The 14069-nt window shown below is 62.8% G+C and overlaps 1 protein-coding gene across 1 annotated transcript; it reads right to left on the bottom strand.

Annotated features, from left to right (window-relative positions):
* Positions 1–51: 51 nt before the first annotated feature.
* On the bottom strand, positions 52–13110 carry UBA1 (ubiquitin like modifier activating enzyme 1). Its single transcript, XM_056362645.1, has 25 exons — positions 12985–13110; positions 11760–11870; positions 11008–11066; positions 10592–10760; positions 9671–9805; positions 8901–9007; positions 8597–8820; positions 7957–8054; positions 7520–7666; positions 7184–7339; positions 6990–7100; positions 6624–6704; positions 6164–6319; positions 5571–5736; positions 4894–5090; positions 4615–4679; positions 4300–4495; positions 3556–3630; positions 3183–3372; positions 2890–2978; positions 2570–2662; positions 1472–1663; positions 1053–1154; positions 722–822; positions 52–366 (listed from the first exon to the last, which is right to left on the bottom strand). Exons 2-25 carry the CDS (start codon positions 11868–11870, stop codon positions 231–233), a joined length of 3156 nt encoding a protein of 1051 aa, XP_056218620.1. The 5' UTR covers positions 12985–13110; the 3' UTR covers positions 52–230.
* Positions 13111–14069: the final 959 nt, after the last annotated feature.

Here is a 14069-nt window from a genome sequence, read left to right as displayed (position 1 = left end):
TTGGTGGCCACCTGCGCCCAGCGACACGCCCCAGCTGCCATCTTTTGCCAACGTCTATGTTTATTGGGCGGGGCCCCCCTCGCCCCGCCCCCCCTCGCCCCGCCCCCCACCAACCCAGAGGCGGGGCCAAGACACAACAACAACTAGAGGAGTGGGGGTGGGGCAGGGCTCAACGGAGGGGGTGTGGCCAGGGGCGTGGCCGGGCTGGGGCACAGCCCCCCACCCCGGGGCTAGCGGATGGTGTAGCGCACGTAGGGCACCTCGATGTCGGCGTCGGTGTCGTCGTTGCAGCAGAGCTCGAAGACGAGGGCCTTGACGTGGCGGCCGACCTTCTTCTTGGAGACCCGCGCCACGATCTCCGTCATCCTGAGGGACAAGGGGACGGCAGCGTCACTGCCTCCGCGGCGGGGACATCCGTCACAGTGAGCGCTCAGGGGGGTCCTGGCTATGGGTCAGGGGCAACCTCGCGGGGAGGCATCACAGGGACCCCCTGTGGTGGCCTCTGCCCCGACGGTGACAGGGACACGCGTGGCTGGGGAGTGACATCAGCTCGCGGTGACGCAGGGACTGTCACCCTTTAGTAACGGGGCCCCAGCCGAGACCCTTCCCCCACCCATGGGACGCCTCCCTCACCCTGAGCCCCACATCCCACGCGGGTGCCCCCCCCCCCCCCCCCCCCACAGGTGCCCCCCCACCCCTGGGTGCCCCCGCCAGGCCCTACGGTTGGTCGTGGCGCTCGCGCAGCTTGGCGGCTGGCATGAAGAAGGAGTAGAGCATGGAAACACCTTGTGACAGCATCGTGATCTCCAGCCGGTGCTCCTTCTGAGGGGGACAGGGGGGCAGTGGGTGGGTGCAGGGCACCCAAAGGTGCCCCACAGCGACCCACAGCCTTTGGGGCACCAGCCACCGTGGTGGCTGCATCTCCCCACCTTCCCCCTGCGGTGCCCCGTCTTGCGTTGGAGTCCTTCAGGGGGTGTGTGTGGGGGACATGGGGTGGGGCCCCACAGCCCCCCCAAGTGCCTCTCCATCACCCCTCCCAGTGCTCCCAGTACCTTGAAGTAGGCGAGGAACTGGCGCAGAGTCATCTCTTGCCCGTCAGGCTGCAGCCCCTGCACCTCAAACCGGTCCCACAGCGTCCACTCCACCTCGTAGTACTGGGGGGGCAGACCCATGGCGGGGGGCTCAGACCCATGGCCAGCCACAAGGACCCGGGGAGCGCAGTGGGGGGTCTAGGGGGGTCACTGGGACCACGGGGTGACTCGGAGCACCTGTGAGGTCCCACAGCATGCTGTGGGGCTGGCCTCTATGGGTCAGGGAGCCATGGGGCAGCACCCCAACCCCACCGAGACCCCAGACCACCCCCAGCAGTTGACCCCACCCCACTCCCACCCCCTTTGGGCAGCACCCAGCGGGCACCAGGCCCTGGGGATGGCTCTAGGGTCCGCGCGGGTGCCGCGGGGCAGCCCCCCACCTTGTTGCGGGGGCAGGCGAGGGGCTCGGAGAAGCCAACGAAGGGCAGGGCCAGGTTGAGGAAGGCGTTCTTGTAGGAGGCCAGGCGGCGGTGGCCCTGCACCAGCTTGTAGAGCTCCAGGCAGGCCAGGCCCACCACGGCCCCCGTCGTGGTGGCGATGGCGGGGATGATCTTCCCTGCGATCAGCTTGCTCTGCCCCATAGGAAGATACCTATAGGGGCTGGGCGGGGGCATTGCCCCCCAACGCCCCCGCTGGATCCCCCGAGGGAGGGGCTATAGACCCCGGCTCTGCGGGCCCTGTAGCCCCCTTTGTGTGCCCTACAGCTCTACACATACTGCGCAGCCCGTGTATACGCTGTGCAGAGCCCCGTATAGGCTCTGCATGGCTGTAGGTGTGACATACGTTACAGGCTGCCCTACGAAGTCTACGTGCAGCCTAGAGACCCTGCAGGTATTCCCTAGAATTATATTCCATCTCTTTTTTTTATAGCATTCTGTAGCTTTTTGCTGCAGTGTTTTTCTATAGCGTGTATATTCTGAGCGTTCTATGTACGCGAGACCTCGTACGTACTCTAGACCCCTTATGCACCATATACATACCCTATAGACTCTGTATATGCTTTATAGATCCTTTACAGATCCTCCGTGCATCCCGTATGTACTCGCAGATTCTACGTGTTCTATAGATTCCCTCTGCTCTCCGCAGAGGCTATACGGACCTTAAATATCTATGAGCCATATACGTACTGTAGATCCTACAAGGCCTATATGCTCCTTCCAGCTGCTGTGCGCTCCTTATAGACTCTATATGCTCCTTACAGGCTCCGTTTCCTACGGACCCTACGCACGCCCCGTAGGCCCTACGGAGCAGAGCACGCCCCTCAGACGTACGGCACAGACCGTACAGCGCCATAGGACCCCTCCCCAGCACCCACAGACCCTCTGCGGCCCCTGTAACACACCGTAAGGAACTCATTAATGCCCCAAAGCACCCCCCAGCACCCATGGGACCCCCCCAGATCACGTAGGACCTGCCCAGCACCTCATAAGAACCCCAATAACGCCCCATGGCCCCCCCCCCCCCCTCCCAGCACCCACCTTGTGGCGGTCGGCTGGGGGGATGTCATAGTTCTCCGCTCGCAGGTTGGAGGCAGCAACGATGAAATCCATGTGGAAGTTGGTGTCATCGTCCTGGGTGAGGAGCACCCATGGGTAGGGGAGCACCCATGGGGGGGGGGGGACACACACCCTTTTTTGGGGGGGCGGGGCGGGGGCATGCACTTTGCTCATCTCTGGGGTGGTGACAAAGTAGTAGTGGCTCCCTGAGGGTGGGTAGGTTGGGGTGCAGCACCCATGGGTGGGGGGGCACTCATGAGTAGCTGGGGGCACCCATGGGTGCTAGGGGGGGCAGCACCCACCTTCTCGAACTCGATGGGGAACATTCGGAAGCCAGGCAGCTCCTCGGGGCTGGGCAGTGACGCTTTCAGCTCCTCCAGGCGCCCATCGTCTGTGGGTGAGGGGGGCACCCATGGGACCCCCGGCACTCACAGGGCCCCCCCGAACCCCTAAGTACCCCCAGCACCCATAGGTGCCCCCCAGCACCCACAGGTGCCCTCCAGCCCCCGTGCTTGTCCCAAACCCCAATCCAACCAGCTCCTCTCTCCACCCGGTTCCCCCCAGCACCCATGGGTGCCCCCCCCCCCCCCCATACCAAGGGCGGTGGTGGCGCTCTGCAGCTCCTGGTCGGAGACGTGGATACGGACACCGGCCTTGGGGGCGAAGGGGGGGACGCGGACGTGGCGCAGGAGCTCTGCCACCGCCCCCCGGTCCCGTGAGCCCCCGATCCCGTAGCTCTGGGCGAAGAGGTTGGCTGCCGCCATCACGTAGTCCAGGTGGAGGGGCTGGAGAGGGGCACCCACGGGTGCCGGGGGGGAGAATGTCAGGGAGGGATGACACCCCAAAGGGACAGATGTCACCCAACGAGGACAGAAGGGGGTTTAAGGGTGATGGGCGCCCCCAAAGGGTGGTGGATGGCACCCAAGGGTGACAGCGCCCCCCACAGGCCGCCCCAGCGCCCCACTCACGTTGTCAGGGTCAAAGACGAGGGGGTGCGGGCAGCGCTTGGGCCCCGACCAGAAGAGGGTCCCGGAGTTTGTCTTCTGCAGGGGGGTAATTAAGAGTTAGTGACGTAATTAGAGCACGAAGGGGTTAATGAGGCAACTGGGGGAGCAATTAGGGGCTCTTGGGGTAAATCAAGGGACAGGAAGGGGTTAGTGGGGCAACTAGAAGTTAATGGACATAATTAAGAGACAACTGGAAATCAACGGGGATATTAACGACCAATGAGAGCTTAATGAAGACAATTAAGGAATAATTGGTTAATGGGGGCTAAATATAAGATATTTATATGTACATATATAATATATATAAAGTAAAAGTGAAAAATAATGGGGTAGAAGGGTGAATTAGGGAAATCAAGGCACAACTGGGGGTTGATGGGTGTAATTAAGAAGTAATTCAACATTAATGACAGATATTAAGGGGCAAATAAGAATTAATGTGGGTAATTATGAAGCGGCTAAGGGTTGATGAGCGCAATTAGTTGATCATTAGGAATTAATGGGAAAAGAGCACTTAATGAGGATCAATAAGGGGCAATTAGGGGTTGTGGGGGCAGAATTAAGGGGGCAGAAAAGCACTGAGGGTGTCATGAGTGTGAATGAGGTCAGTGGGGGGGATATTCCTAACTAAGAGTACCCCACCCCCCCCAGGGGACCCCAGACCCCCCCAGGGGACCCCAGACCCCCCCAGGGTCCCCGAGCACCCACCTGCCCCGGGGGAAAGTTGTGCAGCAGCTGGCGGATGTTGTTGCTGTACTGGCGGTGCCAGTGGCGACAGGCCCAGGCGACGCAGTCGGGCCAGCCCCGCGGCCGCTCGCTTACCAGGCTGCGCTGCACCGCCTCCAGCACCTCCAGCGGCTGCGTGCCCGCCAGGCGCAGCGTGCGCTCCACAAATTTGGGGTCCCTGCGGGCATAGGGGGGCGGGGGGAGGGGGGTGAGGCTGGGGGGTGCTGCAGGGGGCGTGGGGGGGGGGGGGGGGTTAGCGGGTGCCCCTTGTCCCTCTGCCCTCCCCTCGACACCCACATCAGGTACTGGTTGACGTTCTCTGCCGGTTGCTTGAAGAGACCCTCGAACTCGTCACGCGCCCACTGTGGGGGAGGAGCTGTCAGTGGAAGGACCCCCCACGTCCGGGACGCCCCCACGGGGCACCCAGGTGTCCAGGGTCCCCTACAGAAGGGACCCAAGCATCTAAACCACCCCAAAGGTGGCCCTGGGGTTTCCAGAGCACCCTATAGCGGGCACCCAAACACCCGGGGCCCGCTACAGAAGGGAGCTGGGCGCGCGAGACCCCCGTAGAGGTACCTGCAGGGTGTGCTCGATGGCGTTGGGGAAGTTCTTGAGGGTGCAGATGGGGATGGCCTTCTCAGGGGGGTCCTGGCTGGAGCTGTAGGACTCGCTCAGGAAGGGGATCACCACCTGCACGTTCCCCTTTGTCCCCAACGTCCCCGACTCCAGCAGCGGCTTCCGATAGTAGACGCAGCGCCGGTCCATATAGAGCCCTACGGGGGGAGAACCGCAGCGTCTGTAGGGTGTCTGTAGGGCACCCAGGCCCCGCGGGGTTGTCCTGGAAGGGACTCTGGGGCACTCTTCGAGGTCCCTATAGCGCTCCAGGCAGTTCTTACAGCATTTTTCGGGTCCCTATAATATTCCTGAGGTCCCTTATAAGGACCTCTGAGGGTCCCTAGAGCATCCAATAGCCAAGACTCCTTAGAGCACCCCAAGATCACCCCGCAGTACCCCGAAGACGCCCTACAGCCCCCCAAAGCCCCACGCAGCGCCCATGTGATGCCCTACAGCACCCCCAAACCACCTGCAGCACCCAAGAAAACCCTACAGCGCCTCGAAAACATCCTGTATCATCCTAAAGACTCTCCATAGCCCCCCCCAACCCCCCGGAGAACCCAAATGACTTATCCCAAGGACCTTCCCAGCACCCTGAGGGCCCCCCACAGCACCCCGAGGGCCCCACAGGTGCTCACGGGCATCGACATTGTCCAGGGCGTTGGCGACACCATCCAGGGCCTCGAAGAAGTCGTCATCGTAGACGCGCTCAGTGTCGGGGCCGACGCGGTCAGGGCGACTGCTCACCCGCAGCGCTGGGTTCATCTCCCGCACTGCCGCTGCCGCCCGTTCCGACTTCAGTTTCTGTGGGGACCCACGCCCCTTCAGGCCCCACCCTTTCTGGCCCCACCCCCTGAAGCCCCACCCCTCCATGCCTCTCCCAGTCCCACCAAATGTCAAGGCAACTTGATTGTTGACGTTGGCCAACTCCACGGTGGCATCTTGACGGTAGCTCCCCGCTCTGACCCTGCCCCCTAAGACCCCCCCAAAGGCTCTGCCTACTCATCCCCCACCCCACGGACTCCCCCTCCTTCGGCCCCACCCATTTAGTCCCCTCCCACCTACTGTTGCCACCTTCGTATGACTCAACCTTTGGTGTTGCCTTGGCCAAGTCAATGTCAACTCATTCCTTGGCAGTTCCCACCCCAGACTCCACCCCTATGGACTCCACCCCTTGAGGCTCCACCCACTCAACCCCACAGGCTCCTCCCCCCTTGATCCTGCCCCTCACCGTCACGTCCCAGGGCCGGAAGAGGAACTGGCGGTTGAGGTTGGACTTCTCGATGGTGTCCATGTCGGTGACGGTGATGCAGCCTTCAGGGCCGCAGCCCAGTCCCACCATTGCAAAGTTCTTCAGCAGCTCGCAGCCAATGGCCCCTGCCCCCACCTGTGCCCGGGGACATGTGGGGACACTCAGCGAGACTTGGGGACACTCAGGAGAACCGTGAGGAGACTTGGGGACATGCAGGTAGACATGGGGGGACACCTGGGGACACAGCCCAAGGTGGCCACGGAGGCCTGGGGGCACATGGATGGGAGAGGATGACGCTTGGTAGACCCATGAGTGCATGAGGGGACATCTGGGGACAAGTGGAGGACACAAGGGGACACTTGGGGCCATATGGATGCAGGTGGAGACATGCAGGGGTGGAGGACCCAGGTGGGGACGCGGTGGGGGGACGACGACTTACCACGAAGTACTTCTGGGCACCCAGCTTGGCCTGCAGTTCCGCCCCAAATACAGCAATCTGCCCATCGTAGCGGCTGTTGCGCTGGGGACAACGTAAAGCGTCACCCAGATGCATCACAAAGCCACCCATGGGTGTCCCCAAGAAGGTAGCCCACCCATAGGTGCCCTATGACCAAAGCCCACCACAAGGAGATGCCCACTTGGGGTGTCCCCGGGAAAGGTGGGTCACCCATGGGTGATTTCAACGTGGCCAACCCATGGGTGTTCTCCACCAACTGCCCTACAACCGACATCCACCCCAAGGCAACACCAGCTATGGGTGCCCCCTGCCGCCCACCCCCTGCCGCCCCCACCCATGGGTGCTCACTGGGCGACACTGCTCCTCAGTCAGAACCGTTTCCTTGTTGTCCTCAGGGAGACACTCCAACGCGTCGAAGTAGAGCCATTGGGTGATGGGCGTGAACTTCCCCGACACCGCCTGCGTCACAGTCTTTGTTAGGGGACCCAGGTGGCCGGGGAAGGGACCCAGGTGGCCGGGGAAGGGACCCAGGTGGCCAGTACCTTCATGACCTCCTGGGCCGCCAACCCCCCGATGAAGGCGTTGACGGGGGCCAAGTCACCGGTGGCCTGGAAGGCCAGTTCCCGCAGCACCTCTTCATCCAGCTCCGCCCCTGGAGCCACCTCCCGGGTCAAGGCCACCACCTCCGCCGCATCACCCTGGGTGGGGACACACAACGTTGGAGACAACTCTGGGGACACCAGGGAGGACCCTCAGGACCACCAGCAGAGAAAGGTGAGGCCACGTGGTGGTGAAGGAGCTGGTGGCCTCGCCGCTCCCAGCACCCTCAGCGTTCCCCATGCCCCCTGCTTTGTCCCCAAGCCCCCCGGTGTCCCCACCTGGTGACGTGGCCGAGGGGGGTGGCCGTGCTGGTGGATGAAGCGGTGCAGGGCCTGCCAGCCCCAGTGCATGACTGGAGGTCTCTCGGCCTTCCCGAAGTCGGTGATCATCAGCTCCGGCTCCACCAGTGCTTCCCGCAGCCGCTTCTGGGGTCGGAGGGGACAGGTGAGCACCCAGTGACTCGTCCCAGCAGCTTCCAGTAATCCTCAATCCCCTCCTAGTGCCCCACAGTGACCTCCCACCCCCTCCTAGTCCCCTCCCAACGCTTAATCCATCCCCAGTCCCTCCCAATTCCCCCTAGTCCCCTTCTAGTGCCTCCTATTCTGCCCCCAGTCCCTCCCAGTGCCCCCCAGTCCCATCCCTGTCTGCCCCCAGTCCCCCCCTAGCGCCCCTCACTCCCTGCCAGTGCCTTCCCAGTGCTCCCAGTGCCACTTACGAAGCGGATGTGCTTGGGCATCTTGACCTGGGTGACAATTCCCCCCCTCACGTAGTCCCCGAACCCGCTGGTGTCGCCGATGCTGAAGGTGTATGGCCCTGTGGGGAGGGGCTGTCACAGAGGGTCCCCAGCACCCGGGGCGCCCTATAGAAGGGACCCCGGCGTCCGAGGCGCCCTATAGAAGGGACCCCGGCGTCCGAGGCGCCCTATAGAAGGGACCCCGGCACCCGGGGCGCCCTATAGAAGGGACCCCGGCACCCAGGGCGCCCTATAGAAGGGACCCCGGCACCCAGGGCGCCCTATAGAAGGGACCCCGGCGTCCGAGGCGCCCTATAGAAGGGACCCCGGCACCCGGGGCGCCCTATAGAAGGGACCCCGGCACCCGGGGCGCCCTATAGAAGGGACCCCGGCACCCGGGGCGCCCTATAGAAGGGACCCCGGCGTCCGAGGCGCCCTGTAGAAGGGACCCCGGCACCCGGGGCGCCCTGTAGAAGGGACCCCGGCACCCGGGGCGCCCTGTAGAAGGGACCCCGGCACCCGGGGCGCCCTGTAGAAGGGACCCCGGCACCCGGGGCGCCCTGTAGAAGGGACCCCGGCACCCGGGGCGCCCTGTAGAAGGGACCCAGGCACCTGGGCTCACCAAGGACGCGGATCTCCATGGGGCCGCAGCTGTTCAGCTCCTCCATCCCCTCCACCTCAGTGAAGGTGACAAAATCGCCCGTCTCGAAGCCGTGACGAGCCTCATCCAGGCACGTCACCTCCCCCGGGCACCCCTTGGTCACCATGGAAACCATGGCGCTGAGGGGTTGTTCCCCATTGGTGTCCGTCACCACCATGTCGTCCCCAAAATCACAGAAAAGCTGCCTAAAATAGGGGAGGGACGTCAGGCAGGGGCCGCAGCCATCCGGGAGGCCTTACGGAAAGCAGCTGGGTGTCTGGCTCACCCAAAAAGCCCCCGGGTGTCGGCCACCACCAGCTTGATCCCATGGCTGTGACAGAAGTCCCCAACCCACAGTTGTTCCTCTAACGACGAGTTGGTCAACACCACCACCTGCGGAGAGACCGCGTCCATCTGTCCGTCCACCCCCGCGAGCAGAGGGACAGCAGGACAGACAGCAGGACAGATAGCAGGACGGATAACCCCCGCCGCGGGAAGGATTTGAGGGGACAGGCAGCCACGGAGAGGGACAGCAGGAAACACAACCGGACCGACAGACTAACAAATAAAGGCACATGGAGACCATCAGACTGCAAAAGCAGCAGGTACAGGGGGTCTGGGGGGGTACAGGCAGCCACAGAGACGTAAGGAGTCGCGGAGACGTACAGTCAGATGCACAAATGGATGCACTGACAGCGGGACACGGACAAAACCAGAGCCAGGGCTGGTTGATGGGAAGCCACCGGTGCCCCAGAGGGACACAGCCATCCCCCGGGGGGGACCCACGGCTGCCTGGGGTACAACCAGCCAGATCTCACAGCTGGCCCTGACTACAGCCAGCCAAATGACCACGGATGGTTGTGGCGAGACCACCGCTGTGCCAGGGGACGCAGGGGTCCCCAGAGAGGGTACACGTGGCTGTTGCAGGTACCACGGGCCACAGAGGTTCAGTCGGCCACGTGAGACAAGTTGGATGCCCAAAAAAATGGCCCCAGGGTTGATTTTTGGGGGAAAAAAAAGGGGCACAAAGAGGGGTACAGGCAGAGGTGGGTGTACCTGGAAGGGTGCCAGCATGTCCTGGCTGAGGGGCTGGCGGGTGCTGGTGACAGCCACGTAAGCGTTGAGCTCAGCTAACCGGGGCAGCGTCGCCTCCGCCCGGTTCTGCCCCACATCTTCCTCCCGCAGGAAGAACTAAGGGGGGCAGGAAAAAGTAAAATAGGGTGTCAGGGGGGTCCTGGCACCCTACCACCCCCCAGACACTCCCCAGCACCCAGGGAAGGCCCCTCCAAGAAACCAGGGGGGGGATTCAGGGAACCAAATAGAGGATTTCGTGGGGTATTTAACACCAGGGGGTGGTAATCAGCCACCCAGGGGGATATTTAAATGTGTGCGGGGACATTTAGGCCCCTTAGGGGGGTATTTAAGGGCTTGGGGAGGTATTTGGGTGCCTTAAGGGGGGTATTTAAGGGCCATAGGGGCCCAAACCACCCCGAAACCTGAATGCATAGGGATATTTACCCCCCCCCAGCAAATAAACTACCCCTAGGAGGGCACTTATCTCCCCTAGGGAATGCCATCATCCTACACAACTCCCATGGGTGCTACTTGCCCCTCAAGTTAATTAATTAATCCCCAGGTAAATAAATTACCTTGTGAGAAGCACTTAATTCCCCTAACCAGCCCCAGTAATGACTCCAGAGGTGGGCGTTTATCCTGGGGGAGGGGGGCACTTAGCTCCTGTGGGGAACCCCATCACCCCAGAGAACAATCCCCCATGGGGGCTAACTACCCCCCAGGTTAATTACCTGTGAGGGGGACTTAACTTCCCTGATAATGACCCCAAGAGTAAATTAATTACCCCAGGGGGAACACTTTCAACTCAGCTCAGACATACAACCCACCCCAAAATCAGCTCCCTGAGAATTAACTGCCCTGGGGGGGAGAGCGTTAATTAATCCGTTGGGTTAATTAACTCACCTGGGAGGCAAGGTCAGGCCAGGCAGTGGGTTGGGGGTCATGGAGGGTGACAGATTTGACGCCCCCCAGCACCAGGTTCTTGGCCACCTCCACCCCCAGCCCCCGCAGCCCCGACACCAGGACATTGGACGTCTGCATCCGCTTCATCGCCTCATGGCCCAGCACATACCTCGGGAAGAGGAAAAAGGGGCGGGGGGTGTCAGGGGCTCCCCAGATCCTCCTGGAGCCCCCCAGGATCCCCCCCCAAGGCTGTGGAAACAGCTGAAGGTACCTGGGAGGGACCCAGGCACGTGGGGAGCCCCCAAGTCCATAGGGGACCACCCAAGAGGCAACCTGGCATCCCCCCAAATCCATAGTGACCCCCCGAAGTCACAGGGGACCACCCCAGCACCCCCAGGAGGGAGCTGGGTACTCACAGCTGGCGGGAGTAGAGCCCCTCATCGATCTCGGCCTCGGCCCCGTTCTTCGCCATGCCCTGGGGAAGGGACACAAGGTGACAACAGCATCAGCAGGGTGGGGGGCCATCAGGGAGGAGGGGGGGATACCGGGGGCATGGTGCAGCAGTGGGGAGGGCTGAGAGGTGCCAGGCAGGTGACACTGGGTGCCATGTCCCCCTGGGATGGGGATAAAGACGGGTCAGGGGTGATGGACGGGTGATATGGGGGGACATCAGGTGACCCAGAGAGTGGAGTCACCCTGGGGTGGGGCAGGAAGATCTGGGAGGTGACAAATGGGTGACATCCAGGTGACAACAGGGTTGGCCAGGTGAGCGACAGAGCCAGCCAGCGGGTGACGCTGCTGTTGATGGGGGTGGCTCTGAGCAGAGGGAACTACGAGGACAGGAGGGGACATGTTATCCCCAGGACACACAGGGACACCTGGGTGACACAAGTTGACAGTAAAGTGACACCACATAGCGCTCCCATTGACAGGGGTAGCTCTGAAAGCCACGGGAGGGACAACAAGGACCAAGGGTGACATATGTCACTGCCAAGATATGTAGGGACACCCAGGTGACAGCAAGTGACACCCAGGTGACCCCAGATGACAACAAGTGACACCCAGGTGACATCCACATTAGCAGGAGCAGCGCCGAGTGCCGCAGAGGCAACAATGAGACCAGAGCAGGTAACGGGGCCCCCCTGGGGTGACAGAAGGTGACACTCACGTTGGTGGGGGTGACGCTGGCGGGGACGGCGGGGGCGGGGGCGCGGCTGGAGCCCGTTGGTGGCTCGGACCCGGAGACGCGGCGCTTCTTCGACAGCGGGGAGCTGGACATCTGCAGGGTCAGAGGTCAGAGGTCAGCTGGGGACAACAGGGGTGACACGGGAGGGGAAGCAGGGTGATGCTGAGGGCCATAGGTGACATTTGGGGGACAAGGGATGGCAGGAGGTGACACTGAAGGCGGTGGGTGACACATAGAGTAGCACTGACAGACACAGTGGCACCAGGTGACACACTGGGTGACACCAGGGACAGTGGGTGATGCTGGGGGGTGTGTGGGGTGGCAATGGGTGACACTGAGGGTGGTGGGTAATGCATGGGGTGGCACTGAAGGACACAGCGGTTCTGGGTGACACAGGGGGTGACACTGGTATGGACAGGGGGATGGCAACAGGTGACACTGAGGGCAGTGAGTAACATCTGGGGGGACAGGAGGGTGACAGCAGGTGACACTGGGGGCAGTGGGTGTCATTTGGGGGGTGACAGCAGGTGATGCTGAGGGTAGCAGGTAACATTGGGGATGGAGAGGGTGACACCAGGTGACACCAGGGGATGGAGGGTGACGCTGGGGTGAACACTGGGTGACACCAGGTGACACTGTCCCCCCGCAAAGGAACCCAGGCACCCAGGACAGTAACCTCCCCCTCCCCCCCAAAGCTTGAAAGCGACGGGACTTTCCAAAGGGTTCCCACTAACGAGGGTCTTGGGAGGGGGTGGTGGTGTCTGTTAACGAGGGTGCAATTAAGTAGTTTCTATTACCGGGGGCGGGTTCCCACTACCGGGGGAAGGAGTTCCCATTAACCAGAACCGAGTTCCTACTACCGGGGGTCCCCAGAGTGGGGTCTTCCATTAACCGGGACCAGGTTCCTACTACCGAGGGTCCCTGAGGGGAGGTTCCCATTAACCGAGGCCACGTTCTCACCCCCGGGGGTCCCAAGGGAGGGTGCCCATTAACCGAGACCGGGCTCGTACTAGCGGGGTTCCCCAAAGCCCCCCTCTCCCAGCCCCTCCCCTCAGGGCTCCCCTCAGGCCTTGAGGGGGGGGTCCCACTAACCGGGGCGCGGATCACTACTAACAAGGGCCGGGTCCCCCCCGCTCCCATCCCCCCCCATCCCCTTCCCCGTGCCCCCCCTCCCCCCGGGGCCCCCCCGGGCCCAGCACCCCCGCACCAATGATGCTGTCCAGGCCCCGCCGCCGGGTCCCGCCCGCTCCGTTCGGCTCCTCCGCGACAAGATGGCGGCGGCGGCGGCTGCCCCCCGCCGCCCCCTCCCTCCCCACTCTCCGCCCCGCCCTCCGGCTATTCCCATTGGCCGCCGGCACCCGGCGCCGCGCTTCCACTGGCTACAGCCTCCCGCCACCGCCCGCCTCCTCCCCCCCCCGCCGCAAGCGACGCGCTGATTGGGGGGGGCGCGCCCCGGGTGGCCCGCCCCTTTCCTCCCGACGGGACCCGGATGGAGAGGCCCCGCCCACCCTACGCATACGGAATGAGGGGGCGGGGCCTCGTGACACAGCACGGGGCGCGCGGCCCCGACGGCGGCCGAGATGGGATACGGGGCCTATGGGACGCCTGTGGGGGAATATAGGGGCCGATAGGGGGCCTATGGCGCAGCACAAGCGTCTATAGAGGGCCTATAGGGGCAATGGAGGTCGATAGAGGGCCTATGAGGCAGCACAGGGACCTATAGGGGGCTGTGGATAGCTGGAATGGAGGATAGAAGGTTATGCAGGACCTGAGGGGGGGTACAGGAACTTATAGGGTACCTGTGCGGCATGGGGAGGAGGACTAAGGCAGCCTGTGGGTATATATGGGGAGCTTTGGAGGGCTATAGGGGCTTGGGGAACCTATAGGGGCCCATGGAAGAGTTGTAGGGGGCTATTTGGGCCCTATAGGTGCCCAATGAGGGCTATAGGGACCTATGAGGGAGGTTGTCTGGGCTGGAGAGGGTGTATAGGGGATTAAGGTGGGGCTATAGGAGCCGGTAGGGAAGGTATAGGGGCCGAATAGGTGCTGGGGGTGTGTGCGCATGGGGGCTGGTGGGGGGCTATAGGGACCCATGGGGCTCCTATAGGGGCACTGGGGGGGGTCATGAGGAGCCATGGGTGCTATATGGGCCCAGAAGTGAAGGGCTTGGAGGCCAAAGGGGGCTATGGGGAGCTATAGGGACGGGGGTATAGGGGTTAGGGGAGGCCTTTAAGACCTGTGTGGTGTCAGGACCATGTGGTGTCACCCTGTGGTGACATCACGATACCTCCT

This window comes from Falco biarmicus, chromosome 17 (genome assembly GCF_023638135.1).
Source record: "Falco biarmicus isolate bFalBia1 chromosome 17, bFalBia1.pri, whole genome shotgun sequence".
NCBI lineage: Eukaryota > Metazoa > Chordata > Aves > Falconiformes > Falconidae > Falco > Falco biarmicus.
This window is presented reverse-complemented; position numbering and strand designations above follow the sequence as displayed.

Bases quoted from the DNA above. Each gene is read 5' to 3' on its own strand.
- UBA1 (XM_056362645.1), bottom strand. From the start codon at position 11,870: ATGTCCAGCTCCCCGCTGTCGAAGAAGCGCCGCGTCTCCGGGTCCGAG. The intron at 3,631-4,299 runs GTGGGTGCTCGG...ACCCCCCTGCAG, and splicing joins ACAACTTTCCCCCGGGGCAG to AAGACAAACTCCGGGACCCT. The intron at 2,663-2,889 runs GTGGGTGCTGCC...CTCCTCACCCAG, and splicing joins TCCCCATCGAGTTCGAGAAG to GACGATGACACCAACTTCCA.